Source organism: Lycorma delicatula, chromosome 9, assembly GCF_047948215.1.
Source record: "Lycorma delicatula isolate Av1 chromosome 9, ASM4794821v1, whole genome shotgun sequence".
NCBI classification, from domain to species: Eukaryota; Metazoa; Arthropoda; class Insecta; order Hemiptera; family Fulgoridae; genus Lycorma; species Lycorma delicatula.
Window position 1 is genome coordinate 62,683,439 of NC_134463.1, and position 17,487 is coordinate 62,700,925.

Genomic DNA, 17,487 nt, shown 5'->3' on the forward strand with positions numbered 1-17,487 from the left:
CCATTAAAGGTTTTTCTTATTTCCTTCACAGGGCCTCCAGCGCATTTAGTTATTTCTCGAGCAACGAGAAAAGGACTCACTCTCGAGAAATTACCATCCTCCTTTGTAATGACCAGATACTTAGGCTTTGGAACATTAATATTCTTGAAAAAAGCTTTATGTAAGCTATTTCTAGCTTCACCTCAATTTTCTTAAACTCTACACTCTAAACCGGTTCTAGACGAGGGTGTTTACGTGTACCCTCTGCCATGTTTGGTTGTTCAGCTTGCATGAACATTTTATCCCTTCTGTAGTAAGGCTAGCCACCGGAGTACACCCCCACTACAGGGCTACCAACCCTGGAGGTCCATTCCGGTACTCCAGTGGAACCGGCATATGTCTTGGCAGAGAACGGATGCGCAGTCTCTACACTGACTCCAGGCCCTTACACACCGAGGTTTTCAGGGCTCCCATGCCCCGAAAAACATGGGCACCTTAACTACATGCTTGCCATCGCGGGGGGCATGTGGACAGCGAAAGGCCTCCGTTACACCTGCAAATAACTTCGACCGTGACCGCCACATCGCCAGCTCTACTGGTGGTATGAATCCATTTCCAAATCATTTGTTTCTCCATATCCTGCAGGTGGCCGAAAAATCCAATCCGTCTGGTGACCTGAAGTTGGAACCAGGTCAAAAGTAAGAAGCATAACCGAGGAATTTATTCGGAACCCCGTTAGCCAGCTATAAGTATTGTACGTAAGCACAGCTGTTTCCGCCCTGGACGTGGAACGTAGATGTTGTGTTCCGTACGTGGGGAATACCTACCTCAAGGCACTATTTTTATCTATAAAAATTATTAAATATAAGTATTACAAAATAAAATATTTATATTATATATCATACATATGTATTTATTATCTATAATATTGATTTATTTTATATTATTTATAATAAAAATATTTATTAAATTTCTTTAATGTATGATAATTCTGTAATGTGTATAACTTTAATTAAAAATAGTAATGTTTAATTTTATTTTTAAATAAATAATTAATTATTTTTCTCAGTCTATCAAGAGAATGATTCTTCCATAATTAAATGAGTCCATTTACAAAAAAAAACCTAGATTTAAAAATCTAATACTTTTGGATAATTTCTTGCTTCAGAAATAATTTCACTTCAATGTTTGAAAATATGGTCAGCCAGTATCTCAGTAGTACACCATACTCTTCTGTTTTCTAACAAGTATTTCATTAACTATTCATCTACAATTCATTACAAGGAATTTTTCCATATGAAAGCATAAACTTTAGGGTCTCATAAGATTAATTTTATATTTACTGTATTTGAAATTCGCGGGAACTGCAGTTTGCACCTGCATTGTAATACCAAATTATGGTTGGAAACCTCTATTATTGATAAATAAATGTAGTGTGAGATAGGCTTTTGTTACGTTCTATTTAAATTGATTTCATTTATTCGAACACTAATGTCGTATTGAGTGGTTCAGTTTTTTTTAGTTCGTTCTTTAATTGTCTATTAAGTAATAAAAAATAGTTTTCGGAACGTGTATCATGAACAAAAACGGGTTAAACTTATAAATTACTTCATTTTTGACATTCTATTGAATAATATCGTTCCTGAAACTAGATTTATAAGTATTAGTTATCGTTACTTTCTCTCGGTAGGGATTTTCAACCAGAAGGTTAGACAACAGTGAAGTACATAATGACTGCCGCATAAAGTCGACCTTCGTAACTAGACAGAAACACGTGGACTGATATCTTCCGCACGTGACGTGTGTTTGTGGAGGGGAACAGTTCTTTTGAAAAAAAATCGATCTGTCAGTTGTAAATTATTTTAAACTCCTGTAATTTTATTATACAGTACATTATTATTGAAATGTATCGTAATATACAATTGTAGGCTTGAAATCTGTGATTCACTTGGTTGAAAATACCGTAACAAACAAAAAAGGTTCAATAAGTTAATGAATATAAATGCTCTTATCGCGTAATAAATAGGATCTGTTGTCATAAACAGTTGACTGGTTAGTATCTATTGTTTTAAGCTACAGTTCAGAGAATATTGTACCGTTAAGTGTTTACACACGGACTGCTGTTAGTCAAAGGACCAATTTTTGAGAAGGTATTATTTATTCATTCTCTTCTAAAATTATGGTTCTGTATTTCCTAATTAATTATTGTTAACTTAAAGTTAGTATTATTTATGTTATTAATATTTTGTGGTTTTAGTAATTTATTTTTACTTAAAAAAATACATTTAAGTTTGAATACTTTTATTTTAAAATGTATCAGTTTTTATAAGAACAATTAATTACTGGTCTATATTTTTATTTTTAGATCTGTTCTAACCGAAAACCTTTTACACATTTTTATTTTGTTAAAAACAATTCTATCAAACTTTTGAAAGTATGTTAAATTATTTTTAATGACTTTTTATTCATTTTAATTAAAATTTAATTTTTAATTTTTATTGTTATTCAATTTTTACACTTTTTCATATCACTTTATTTTCCTCTCAAATTAAATCCTTTAGTAAAATTTCAAAATCTTTAAATTTATTTGTTTAATTTAATTTTTGTGTTGGAGTATGTTGGGATTTTGATTTCTGTGTAATGTGTGTAAAATTTGTATATTGTAGTTAACATTTATGTACATAATACCTACTTCTGTGAGAAGTACAAAAGTTGGTTATGTAATTCCAGTATTTTTGTATCTGTGATTGAAGGTGCATCCAGTCCCCCCCAATGTATTTAGTACTGTGAGTGCAGTTTAATTTATGTATTTCTGGGTTGTTGTATTTGTTAGTTTTAATTATTTTGCTGTTTGTAGTTTTATATCCATTACATTTACTTTTACATTAAACTGACCTTATAAAACTGTAATACCTTTTTAGTTCCTGACCACCAGCTAACATTTAATAATCTAAATTCATATTTGGACAATTTGAAAACATATATTAATATGATATTAAAAACATTTTCAACAGATATATTGAAAGATGAGTGAGAAATCATCAGTTTTGTGGTTTCGTCACGGACTTAGATTACATGATAATCCTGCACTACATGACGCTATAAAAGATGGAAGTAGATTTTATCCAGTTTTTATATTTGATGGTGAAAGTGCTGGTAAGTATTCTAAAAATTAGTTTTTGTTACGAATAATTTTTTTCTTGCAATTCTTATGTTTTAAATTTGCTTTGTTCTTGTCCATGATGGTCAGTAATTATATAAATTTGAAATTTAAACTTTTGTAACAAGATATCAAAAACCAAAGTGTTCAATAATATGTTTTTAAAAAGATACTTCTTTTAACCAGGGGTTAGAATTACCCCCCCCCTGTCTATTTCCCCATCCCTTGGAGCCGGATTCGTGACTAAGCATAAGCTCAGCTCCCAGGGGTGCCATCACCTCAAACTACCTCGGAAGAGCACAAGGTCTCGCCCAGGCAGCTGGGACTCAGTCTTCCTTGCCATGCCTCAAATGAGGGGATCCCAAAGGGATTCACTGCCAGGACTACGATCTTACTTTCCCCCCAATGGCACTACAAGAGAGTCCCCACCCAATCATCAAAGATGAGATGCCAGAACCTCCCGGATGAGGCTGTCCTTTGCAGATACCGCAGTGCAGTTGTGTACATATTCATGGTGCACAGATGGAGCCACCTTACATCCTCAACCTCTGGGTAAATGTTTGTGAGATCTATATAGCAGACAGAGAGGTTCCTGTGTGCAGTCCCTCCTCACGTGGCCAGCCATACAATGACCACTTCAGCCTGGACCAAGACAAAACTTGGCCCTATGTCACACATACCACACCAGATGACCTTAAGCAAAGGTCATCTGAGGCACATCGAGTCATCCAGCAGGCCACCCAGCCAACATGGTTGCGTCCGTCAGATAGTTCTTCGCAAGAAGAGGTGGCACGGCCAAAGTGACTACCTGTGCAGGCCGGCTTCATAGACAGAATTTCCATGAACACTGACTCGCCAATGACCTTACAAAGCTCCTTCATGAATTCATCCCTCAATGTAAGTATGGCTAAGGGCTTACAATCTTGAATTGTTTTAACTTCACTATTTTGACACAATCTTGAATCAGCAAAAGTGAGCCATGTTGGTCTTTCTGCAAAATATCCGCAGCTCAGTCTCAAACATGCTCAACTTTTTTCATTAAATAAAACTAAATGAGTCATGCTCAAGTATCAATTAATCCTCATTCTTTTAAATTTCTCCTTAGATAAATACATAAATAGTTGATGCTGGTTTTTATTTTATTCACTCATCTGTATCTCCTTGAATATTTGAGTGATCAAATCCTACATTTCAACAGATTTGAAATGAGATATTCATTTAGATTTCAATATTGGATTGAGAAACTTAAAATGTAGCAGTTTTATCTAAAAGGATTTTTAATTTAATGTATACTTCATCAAAAATAATAAATACTTTATTACAAAACCTCCTACAGAATGGTTACTGGTTTCTTCTCAAATTGAGTTCCCACTGATTTCACAAAAATCATTAATTTCTATGAAACAATCATAAAAAATTAGGTTTCAGTTCTGATAAGTACTCTGTAAACTCTTCTTGGACAAACATCTACAAACTGGTGAGCGATTCTTTGTTTTTTTCCTGTCACATCCATATGACTATTTGAGTAATTGCATTTTTTGAAAACAGAAGTAACAGAGTAAGTCTCTCTGGAAAATGTTTTTAAGTACTTTGGATGGAAAATGGAAAAAGTGGATGGTATATATATATATATATCATCCACTTTTTTACAATTTATATATATATTTATATATATATATATATATATAAATTGTGTTTAATTATATATAATTATATATATATATAAATTATGTTTATATATATATATTCATATAATATATGAATATGTTAATATATTATATATATATTAAAGAATATGTTTTAATGTAATAAATATGGAATTTAATACCAATTGAATATGCAGAATGCTGTGAAAACCGGTTATTTTTAAGAACTGACTTTCATGGCATCCTGCAACTTCAGTTGGCATTGAATTATATATCATTACATTATAATAATTCTTTAAAAAAATTTATTTTAATTTTTTTTTTTTGATTGTTCTAAGTTTAAAATTTTGAAGTATTATGAATGCAGATACAAAAAATAAACTTAGGAAAGAAATATATGAAATAAAATAAATAGCAATAATTAATGGTTTTCATGATGAAATTATAAGAAACAAAATAAAAAATACTAAGATAATCAGATTACAATACAACAATAAAATAACACAAACATTAATAATAGTTTATACCAAATTACAATTACACAAATAAAATAATGGAAAAGTTTATTATTTTTTTATATACGTTTCATAATGTACATGGTAATAAATATAAAACAGCATATAAACCAAATTATCACTTCATAAAATATTTAAATAATAAAAGTAATAGAGAGGAGTTAAGAGGAATATACAAAATTAAAAACAACAAATGTAATAATATTTTTTCTTTTGCTGAAATCATTTATTTACAATCAGCATCTACATTGAAGCTATAAGTAAATCATATGACGTGTCAATCTTAATCATCTTCAACGAGTACAAAAAATAATTAATATGAATAAATACATGATAAATACTATGAATAATACTAGTAAATATGGAATAACATAATATTTGGTGTCTTTGAATAAAGTTAAAATATTTTCACATCATTAATCACATCGGTTATGTAAATAAAACAGAATAAAGAAATCATTGACTTTAAATAGAACAACAATAAATGAAACATTAACTTTAAGATAACCATACATAAATAAACGTAAGCAACCATAAATTTGAATAACTAAAAAAAAGAAATAATAATTATAAGAAGTGTTATCTCCAACAAACCGGATCATCATAATGGTCCATCAAGCACATGGAGTCTTTTCAGCCTCCTAATGTTCTCACTATTGTTAAGTAAACTCAAAGCTTGATGATTAATATACTTCTCCAACCTGGATCTTCTGGGAAATCTTCTTCTTGAACATATGGAATGCCTCTGTAATCCTGGATCTCATTATTCCTCACAAACCAAGCATTTGAGTAATGTTCTGTAGTATTTCATTCTTAAACCATTGAATGACCTCCACATTACTGAATTAGTACATTCTAGTACTGAACAGCAAAATGTGCATATGAATTCATAATATTTCAAAATGTCAGAACAACAAATTATCTAAAATAAAATTGAAAAAAGAATTATAATGTATTGTAGAATTCAATACCAACTGAAGATCGCGAAAATAAATTCTTGGAAATTAATATGGTAAATTTAATTTATCTAATTTCTGTGTTTTGGTGGTTTATATTTAATATAAAATTAAATATTCTTAATTCAGTTTTCAATATGTTAATGAATTATATGAATTTTGAAAAAATATATACTGTAGGTACACGATAATTCGTCACGTCTGGGACTGGGTGGATGACGAATTACGTAAATGATCGAATTATAGAAAATTCCTGGAAAAAATACGTAAAATACATTTTGAAATACTATTCTCATAAATTTAATTTTCGTAACAAATACAGTTAACTTCTACATAGATTTTAATGAAATTTAACAACACTCTTGCCGGCTTCTGAGGCGTGAGTGGTAGCCTCTCAGCCTTTCAGCCGGAGGTCCTGGGTTCGAATCACGTTCAGGCATGGTATTTTTCATACTCTAAAACATTTCTATTCGGGCAATTGATCATAGGAGTCTATGCCCACACATCTCATTAAATATAACATATAATAACAATATCTAAAAAGAAATTACAAAAACTTAAATAAATTTGTACTTATTACAGTTTTGGAAGACTTCACAATTATTACATACCTTTTTAAAAAATACATTTTACTGTAACATTAAGTCATACAAACGTGTGTGTTGGCGTATCTTACTTTTAATCTTGAAAGAATTTTAAAAAAATACTGTTCTTTTGTTTTTGTATAAATTCTTAAAGAAACTGCGTTTTGAACTATTTTTTCATATCCCTTCGTGATTGCTGAGTTACGTACTTGCCGCGTTGCGGTTATTTAGAAATTTCTACCTCCTTTTGCTCGTACGATTCGATGCATTTTGTTAACATTTCCTCTTCTTCTTTGCAATGATATTATATAATAGTTTGAGAGTTTAAAATGTGTCCTTCGTTGTCGTCATAGTAAGTTTCTTCATTGTTTAACCGTCCTTTTTCGTTATTCGTTCTCTTGCCTCATTTTCACTCAAAATTTTGTGTTCCAAATCCGAGCTAACCACTTTCAGCCAGTCATTTACATCATCTGTTGATCATCGCTCTTGTTCTTACTTTCATTCGCTGCAGCTGGTGACCAAATTTTGTTCTAACTTTGAGACAATTTTTGATATGAAATATTATTCCACGGCAATGTTTAAAATTGCGTGTTTGATTGTGTATTCTTTCCAAAATTCTTTAAAATTCTATTCCGTATCACGAGAAATATAATTTTGAAGAAATATTTTCCGCTAGTAACGCTTCAAATTTTCAACCACTTTCTGATCTATGGCTTGAATCACAGAAGTTGTATTTGCAGGAAGGAAGACGCATTTTATACTTGCATCAGCTAATTCATTCAGTGGATGTGCTGGGGCAATGTCTATAATTAAAAGCGCTTTTTCTGTAAATTTTTAGATTTAAGGTATGATTTCACCTAACGACAAACACATTATGGAACCAGGTAGTGAAAATTTCTTCATCCATCCATGCACGTTTTTGGGCGTTATATTTAATTGAAGATTGAAGTTTTTCAGAGCTCTTGGTTTCATAGTTTTTTCAACTACTGGTAATGAAATTCTGTAATCTCCGCTGGCATTTACTCAAACCAAAATTGCTAGTCTTTCTTTCCGCGTTTTATATCTTGGAGCTGAAGTTTCTGAACCAGACGCTAAAGTCTTTTTGGTAGAGCTTTCCAGTTCAAATTCCATTCATCATAGTTGTATCCTTTTCTATTTAATCCTAAAGTTGAAATCTGAGAGGTCAATTTTTGGCAATAACCTTTTACACATTCATTATCAGCACGCATAATTTCTGTCGAATACTGCCTAATAACGTGAGGCTGGTTAAATTTTTCCAGCCACCTACACTGGCCTTAAATTTGGGATTTTCGTTCATTAGTGTATTCATTTGTATGCTTTTTGGATTAAAATTGGGCGGCTGAGAGGAACGACTATACTGCGTTGTATGATCCACAAGTACAAAGCTTCAAGTCTGTGTTTGCCGCTGGTGTAAGTCGTTTAGTTACGTCACCGTCGGTAACTTCAATTTTTGACATGAAATCTTAGATTTTGTCTCCATTCTCCTATTCGTTGTTTATTGATGTTCTGGGATTTCATAAATTTCAGCAAGTTTGCTAGCGCTTTCTCCTTTTCTAATATGCATGTAGAATTTCGATTTACAGTGGTAAATCCATCGATTTGTAATTAGACGGTCTTTTGGAAGCCATTACACGAAATATCGCAATTTCAATTGATCCGAATAGAATGCAAAAATTACTACAGAATTAAAGAACCTTACTAACGAGAATCAAAACGAAGAGACTGCCAATGAATGTAACACTATACACACTGAAGGCAAAACATTTTAAAATCAACATTTTGAAATGTTGATATGTTTGTCAAAAATAAAGTCCAATATTCTTTTGGCAAATACGAGCTGTAATTTTATTTTTGTAACTTTTCCCAACATAGCTCGTTGTTTTTTGGTCCCCGGGCCGGATGGATATAAAAGCCGGATCTAAAGGTTGGATATAAAGTCCATGCTATATTTCTTAAACTAATAAATATTTGTCACAAAATCTCTTTCACATAAAATTACGATAAAACAAAATAATATTATTCTGATCTGAACTTATTCTATTGTATAATTAATTAAACACTCTTCTTTTTACAATGTCGTCATATAAGTAAAAGAAAACTATGAGTTATGTAGTAATTACATAATTATGTTCTTAATGTTAGTTGAATATAACAAATATATTATGTATCAATTTTCTGATGAAAGATTCTCTTAGATTCTATATTATTATTGTTGTATAAACTAAGTTGTTGTTTAGGAGTGACACATGAAATCATATAGTATCTAATCTTATAATATTTAAATGACAAAATTAAAAAAAATGACAACTCGTGCTCAGGCTACCATTATTTCATCTAACGCGGCGCTGTTAACTAAAGCGCAGCTCCGTGTTAACCTACTGAAGGAAATAGTCAGTTCTCACGGAGTTTCCGTAACTATTGAACACTTTGATGCTATCAAAGCACTCCGTCAACAGTTTTACGATATTATCGATCAAATTCTTACAAATAATTCTGAGATAAAAGAGCAGTTCGAAATTTGTGATATAAATTCAATCAGCGCTGAATGGAACGCATTGTTTTGTCCGATTAAACTTGTAAAATCAGAAACTCCCGATTTCAAACCGAATATTCAACCAGTTTTTCAATCTCTATTACAAACTTCGAAATTTAAAATTCCTATTTTTTCAGGCAATTTCAACGACTCTGTAAATTTCCACAATTTGTTTAAAGGTTCCGTCCATGAAAATTCCCAGTTATCTCTTGAACAAAAACTGAAAATTTTAAGGACACATTTATCTGGTAATGCGCTTTTATTAATTGAATCGCTTACGATTTCCGCAGAAAACTATCAAGTTGCTTATGATACTTTAATTTCTAGGTATGACAAGAAACGCTCTCTTTTAAATAGCTTTTACAGTCGTATAAAATGTTTCCAGTCCGATGATCGTAAAAATTACCTCTCTGATTTTATGGCAACGTACATTTCTTCTATCAATGCTTTAAAAAGTCTCAACATAAATTTAGAAAATTTTCTTCTTTTGCAGCTCGGTTTACAAAAACTCCCCTCAAATGTTCGAACGCGTTTCGAAAACCGAATCGCATCGTCAAGTGTACCCACGTATGAAGAATCGATTGAATTCCTAACGGTTGAAGAAAAAAATTCCGAAAGCCTTGATGCTGATGCCACTTTTTCTGAGAAATTTCCTTTGACGTCACTCAAAAATCCTACGTTCTTTAATAATTCTAACTCAAAAATCAAAATTTTCCAAACCGATAAAATCCTTTTTCGCTCAAAATCAAACTCTTTCTGACAGATGTTCGGTGTGTGCGGATTCTCATCGAATCTATGGTTGTAAACAATTTCAAACTTTGTCTCATGAACAAAAAATCGCCTGGTTGCGAGAAAAGAATCGTTTCTTCCGCTGTTTAGGTGCTCATTCGCGGAAAACTTGCACGTCACAATTTAATTGCAGAAACTGTAATAATTCTTCGCATCATACCTTATTGTGTTAAAAGGGTAATATCGCTCTCTTCGGAACTTCAAATGACAGAGCTTTGAAACGTTTTACATCATCAGGCCATCGTACCATTCCTCCATCCCCTAACTTTTCCCCTCAAAATATCACACATAATTATCCCTCTCAGCTTTCCAATAACTTTTTATCTCCCCTATCACTCCACTCTTCTCTATGCTCACCTTCTCCTTCTCTATCCTGTTGTCATCCTGCTCATAGCGTTTGCCCCTTACCCTCTGTTACCGCGCCTACTCCCACGACACCTTCCGTCACTCTACCTCCCAAGTCTCTCTCAAATAATCCACCCGTAACCCATTCCACTCATATCTGCTCTACTCCAATTTCACCGCAGTCTGATCCCACCACAACGTGTTTTTCCAGTCATTCTGCTTGTGAACAGTCTTCCACTGTGCTCCTTGGTACTGCCATTGTCTCCTTAGAAGACTCCTTCGGAAAATTACATACTGTCCGTGCCGTTTTGGACACTGGTTCACAACGTACCTTAATCACCAAATATTGTCTTTCTCATCTTGCTCTTCCTTTGGAAAATTCTCAAATATGCCTGTCCGGTATTTCCTCTATTCATGCTTCTCCTTGGCACTGCCAATATTAAAATTCACTCCCTTCCGCAATTCAAAAAGATCCTTCAATCAAAGGCCCTTGTTCTCTCTAATATCTCTGGTAATCTTCCTTCTCATTCCTTATCCCCTTCAGTCGCCTACAAATTTTAACATCTCCATCTCGCTGACCCAACGTTTTGTTCATCTTCTCCTATTGACCTTCTTATTGGTAGTGATCTGTTTTGCCATGTTTTGGCGCCTACCGGCAACATTCAGGAATCCGGATTTCCTTCAGCCCTCAACACTGTTTTTGGATGGATAATTATCGGAAACACGTCGGAACTTTTCGATTCACTGTTTGAATTATCTACTTCCTTTTTTAACACCTTGTTTTCTCAAGAAGACTCTGTTGGCAACACTCTTCGTAAATTTTGGGAGACCGAGGAAGTTGCGTATACCCAGCCTCCCAATCCGGATGATCAACGGTGTGAGGATTTATTTCACTCTACAACCACTCGAACTACTGAAGGACGATACGTTGTCGCGCTACCACTTGCTTCAGATGCTACGGCTGTGGCTAGCAACCGTAACAGATCATACAAAACTATTTCTCAGATCTATTCTTTCAACTCCTCATCTTCATCCCTGGAAAACTCTCCTTTTGACATAAATCACTCCTCTCCCATCTCCTTATTCTCTACTTCTCCTCCTGCTGAATCGAAATCCATGTTTTCTCTTATCGTTGATAAATTTCCATCCTTACCTCATCTGTTAAATGTCATTGTTCATATTTTCAAATTCCTTTCCAAAATTTACAAAAAGATTTTTATTTATTTATTTTTTTAATTTATTTTGGTCCTCCAAAAATCCGTATCTTGCCTAACGTGTACTTCAACAACTTGTTGCTGATGAGGGATCCAAATTTCCTCTCGCTGCTCATGCTTTATCGAATCACACCTATGTTGATGACTTAGTTACTGGCTCTGCCAATATTGACACTGCAAAACAACTCATAGACGAACTGGTAAAATTATTATCACTTGGTGGCTTTGAGTTGAGAAAATGGAACTCCAATCAGCCATCACTCTTAGAAAATTTTCCTTCAGACTTGGAAATGACTCTACTCTGTCACTCTCTCTCTCTGTCTGTCTCTCTCTCTCTCTCTCTGTCCCTCTGTTGTGTCTCTTTCACACACTTAGAATTTGTATTATACATCGTACACACTCCTCATACGATGTATTCAGTCAATGGGACAAAATTTGCTCCAGAACCTCTAATATAACAATTAAACTCTGTTATAATAGTACCCATTTATCAGATCTCAGTCATGCATAGGTTTTCGTATCAAATTTCCTTCCTGTAATTCACCCCCTGTTCTTCACTCCTTAATATTGCTCGTTCGCCCTCCAGTATGTTTACGCCAATGTGTAAAGCAGGTATAAGTTAATTCAACGTTTGGTATTTCACTTATTTTCATCTAAAATTTAACAGTATTTCGATGTAATGAATATTCCAATTATAAATAAGAAATTTTTCATACACTGAAATTTATGCGTTCCATTCAACATACATATAAATATATGCTCTGCTGATTTTTATTTATGCCTTTTGTATTGATTATTTATTAAGATTTAACTCTGTATTATTTCATGTTTATAATGTTTAAAAAAAAAAAAATAATAAATAATAAATAAAAATTCGTAAACATGTTGCGTGAACTCGGCTCCTGTGATTCACTCGGCTCCTGATGATTCACACAGCTCCTGGTGGTTCACTCGGCTCCATCTACACTATATAAGCCGGCTCCCCACTAGATTCAGTCAGTCTGTCTCTGACCATCAGTCTCTCTTTGAAGTCGTCTCACTCATTCTCTCTCTGAAGTCAGTCTCTCTCTCTCTCACCATCGTCTCTCTCTGGCCATCGTTTCTGATCATCATCTCTGACCATCATTCGTCGCCTTTGTGCATTCATATTCGTCGGTTCAGTTACTACAAACCAGCCAAATTTATCAAAGCAGGATCTTTCCAAACTGGTTATTACAAATTTGTGATGCTCCGTATTATTCAATTTCTAGTAACAAAGTGTTACCTCTCTATGTTCTGATACACCACTGTATATTACGCCAAGCATAAACTACATCAAGATATTAATGTTTTTCATTCTACAGTAATCGTCCGTTAAACTCTCTGTTATGATAATCCAGATTACTTCCTGCGTAAGTGAATATCAAGATATTAATGTTTTTCATTCTACCGTAATCGTCTGTTAAACTTTCTATTATGATAGTCCAGATTACATTCTGTGCCAGTGAGAATCAAGATATTGTTTTTCATTAACAAAAACAGTAATCGTCTACTAAATAATAAGGTAATCCCCTGTTAAATAATAAGATATTATTATTATTATACTTTGCTTTGTTATTATATATTGTGTATGTAAAAGAAATATTTAAGGTAATAAGTTTACCTATACTTTATTTAAGGATTGTTGTATATAAATATCGCATAAGGAGATCTTGTGCAAAGCATTTGTTTTAACAAAACAATAATTTGTAATAATGTATTTATGCATTTTTTTTTGTTTTTATGAATATGATTATATAATTCTGATTTCATCTGTCAAAAATAAAGTCCAATATTCTTTTGGCAAATACGAGCTATGTGTTATTTTATTTTTGTAACTTTCCCCAACACAAAATAATGTACAATAATGTTCTGCTCTGAATAAATAAATTTTTTATTTATTTAGTTAATTGTTTTCAGCATCGTCTTTTTCTGTTAATCCAAGAGAAAAAATATAAAAAATATTTTTTTCATTGAGAATAAGTGAATCTCCTGGATTATGTATTAAATGATTCATAATCTGAATTTGAATTATGACTAAAATAAAAACATAGGAAAAATTAAATCAAATTAATTATGTTATTTAGATGTTGATATAAGGAAACAAAGTAAGTATAATGAAGGATTTATCAAAATGTTTGAAAAGTTTAAAAAAATTCATTACGTTAAATTTCTTCTTGAAAATTCATTATAAAATATTTCCATCAAGGAAAAGCTATTTTTCTCAAAGAGGTAATTTGTTTCTGCATCAAATTTTTACAGATGTAGCCTGCATTTTTCAGAGTGAGTCAAATGCACCCACTAGATTTCATTAAAACTTTCTGATGAAAGTCTGAAACAATTTAGATTAGTAGCATTACAGCTGGAAAATAAGATAAAAGGAATGATATTGGCTCTGTAAATTTAGAAGAATCTATATTAAACAAAGACTTATTTACTGGATCAGTCAAAGGGTGATAATACTAGCTAGTTAAAAATAAAGTCAACAACTTTATTTTAATAAAATTCAAATTTCCATCTCATTTTATAAGAAATGTTTTATTTATATGTCATACGTAGATTGAGTTTCTGATAAACTCCTGTATACTGCTCATTTAAATAAGTAACGTTGACATTATTTATAACAGGTTTTTGTTTTTTTAAACAGAATAAATATGAATTATTTTAATGTAGCTGATACTTGAATATGATATAAAGATTTTTGTTGATAAACACAAAGATATTCAGCATTAGATAGAATGATTGAGTACATAAATATATAAGTACAACAAAGAAAAGGTAAGGTGTATTCAAAATATACATATGTTTGAAGTACTCTAGCGCTGTGTTTTATACAGCAACTTGTATTTATTATACTTTATATCATTTTATTGAAATTAACTGATTTTTATATACACTTCAGCCCACATCCAGATGATTATAAATATTGTAATATTAGTCCTCATTTTCATAAATAGTGTTGTTTTTTTTTTCAACAACTGCATTCTGCCAAACTTGATGTTTGTAATTTGTCATTCTTTTCCCACTTCATATAAGATTTTGATTTCTATAATTTTAATGAGGTGCTTTTACAGTATTCCCAAATTTTCTGCTATTAGTTAAAATAATAATTTCCAGGTTAATATCATGACACCTTTACTTTGCAAAGCATCCCTCAAAATTATTAAAAATTATGAACAAATCACTTTTAAATAGTTGTTTTAATGTTTTATCATGCTGTGTAATGAGCATGCTTGCTTTTTATATTAATTAATAAATGTATTATACGTGTAGAATGAACTACGTTAAATAATTGTCAAGTTAAATTCTTTTTTAATGCTCAAAAACCTTTCACACAAAAGTAAATAAAAATACAAAATTAGATGTGAATTTTAATCTTTAAATGACCTTCATCAGCAAACATAGGTGGATTAGTAAAAGAAAATATAAATATAGAATAATCATAAAATTAGCAAATATAAAAAGAGTAATAATAAATGAATAAAACCAAAAAGAAAAGTAAAACTGTCATTAAATATTTTGTACAATGTTGCTTTAAATATTCCAATACAAAAGTGAAAAGTTAGATCTAATAACATTAACTTATCTCTGCCCAAGCAGGAAATTTAAGGATTATAGAGTGCATTTAAGATATTAATACTGGTTTTTTTCCTTAGTATGTTCACTGAAGATGAAGGAATCTTTTAAATGTGCTATTTACTAAAGATAAGTGCTTTTGAAATTTGTATAACTTATTTTAAATATCTTAATGGTTTTTTAAACTGTAATGTCTCCTTAATTTTTGTTTATGTTGGGTATTCATTAAATATGTCAGAAAGTATACTGTGTTTGCTTTAAAATTTTTGTTTATGTTGGGTATTCATTAAATATGTCAGAAAGTATACTGTGTTTGCTTTAAAATTTTATATAAAAGTTCAATCAATTAAAATGTAATTTTTAATAAAGTTTGTTACTCAGGAACAAAAAGAGTTGGGTACAATCGAATGAGATTTCTTTTAGAAGCTTTACAAGATTTGGATAAACAGTTAAAAACTCATGGAGGACAGTTATATGTACTTAAAGGATCTCCAAAAGAAATATTTCAACAAATGAAAGTGAAATTAAATCTTCAGAGAATATGTTTTGAGCAGGTAAGAATGATTTTAATTTAATGTTTATTTTAATTCTGTTGTGAGTAACCTTCTGTAATGAAAAATTCTGATGAAAACAGAACTTTTCATTAGTAATTATTTTTTATTAATTTTAATGTTGATAGTAAAATTATTGTTTTTAGTTTGTTTTCTAAATCATAATGTTCTTATTTTCCTTATTTTTTAGGATTGTGAACCTATTTGGCATCAAAGGGATGATACTATAAAAAAGTTCTGTGATGAAGCTAATATTGAGTGCATTGAAAAGGTTTCACATACTTTGTGGGATCCTAAAGAAGTAATTGCTGCCAATGGTGGAATTCCTCCACTAACATATCAGATGTTTTTGGTAATAATGAACTTAATTTTTTTATGTTTTGCTTTTGTATTAGTTGTGTCAAATCAACCTCTTCTTGTTTCATTCTATTTCATCCAAAATTTTGTTTTGATAATTTTTTTCTGGATAATTATCATTATTTGTTTACCTATATTATTAATTTATTATCTATTCTAGGTAATCAATTATGAGAATAAAATGTAATTTGAAAAAATATGAACATTCTTTTTTTATAATAAAACCAAAATTACTCAGGTTGTTGTAACTTTAGTTTAAGGTAAAAACCAAAAGATATCAAACCAACCTTTCGTTTTTTCACCAAATTTGGGATAAGGAGTTACTCATTGCAAAATATCACTATGCTAATGAGAGTACAGTATTTAATTGATCAATTTTATTGATAATTGATCTAATATATTGCTTAGTTTGAAATGAGTCAAAAGTGGGATTTTCTTCAATTGTGTTTTGGTATAGAATAAAGCTTGGAACAAAATCTTGTACTGACATCTGGATGTTTAAATTGCAGTTAAAACAATTGTAAAACACATAGCTATAAATCATTTGATGTTGTCTTGCCACTTTAACACCAGATAATGGACCATATCATGTGATGATTATCAGAGCTAGGTTTAATAAATTGCCTATCTATTTAAAACATTTTAATTAAATTAAAGGATATCCAGTAATAGAATCAATCAACTCTGTTGAGTTTCTTAGTAATATTACTTCATTACTTATTTTAAGTTATTTGTTCAAAATCGTTATTCTGTTGTAAGCTGATTTTACTTTATGCTATAATATTCATTTATTTGTGTAGTCATTATTTTCATGTAATTTTTTCCCTATTTAATAACAGGCTATAAGTTTAATTTTGTTTTGATAGTTTTATTATCTAATTTCATGCTGGTCTATTTATGGTTAACTGGACTTGATATTTCAGTATTGCAGATTAAAGCCAGATATGGTAAGAAGTACTGGTTACCACTCAGTAACCTTGCTGGGTTGCATGCCAGTGCTTGGACGAGTGCCTTATTCAAGCATTGGGTTTTTTTTTTACTTGATGGTTTTCTGTTTATATGATTTACATTCTGTTTAATATTTCTGTATCTCTGATGATAAAACAAGATATCATTTAATAGAGATACTTTAAAAGTTATTAATGGAACACTTTCAAATTAGAGGTTTTTTTCTTCCAGAGGACTTCTAGGAGTTAATTACGTATCTAGCTCCTCTTCAGTGAGGAGAAACTATTGTGAGTAG

At 31.3% G+C, this 17,487-nt stretch overlaps 1 protein-coding gene across 3 annotated transcripts in view; it reads left to right on the top strand.

Moving 5' to 3' along the window:
- Positions 1 to 1,653: 1,653 nt before the first annotated feature.
- Positions 1,654 to 17,487, top strand: part of cry (circadian regulator cryptochrome) — a 33,085-nt gene continuing 17,251 nt past the window's right edge. The window contains exons 1-4 of one of the 3 annotated variants that reach the window (XM_075375875.1): positions 1,654 to 2,129; positions 2,994 to 3,135; positions 15,706 to 15,890; positions 16,078 to 16,239. In XM_075375875.1, coding sequence (XP_075231990.1) covers positions 3,006 to 3,135; positions 15,706 to 15,890; positions 16,078 to 16,239 — 477 coding nt within the window. In that variant the 5' untranslated portion in view covers positions 1,654 to 2,129; positions 2,994 to 3,005. The remainder of the gene's footprint in view (positions 2,130 to 2,993; positions 3,136 to 15,705; positions 15,891 to 16,077; positions 16,240 to 17,487) is intronic. The other 2 variants (XM_075375873.1, XM_075375874.1) reach the window with 2 other exon arrangements.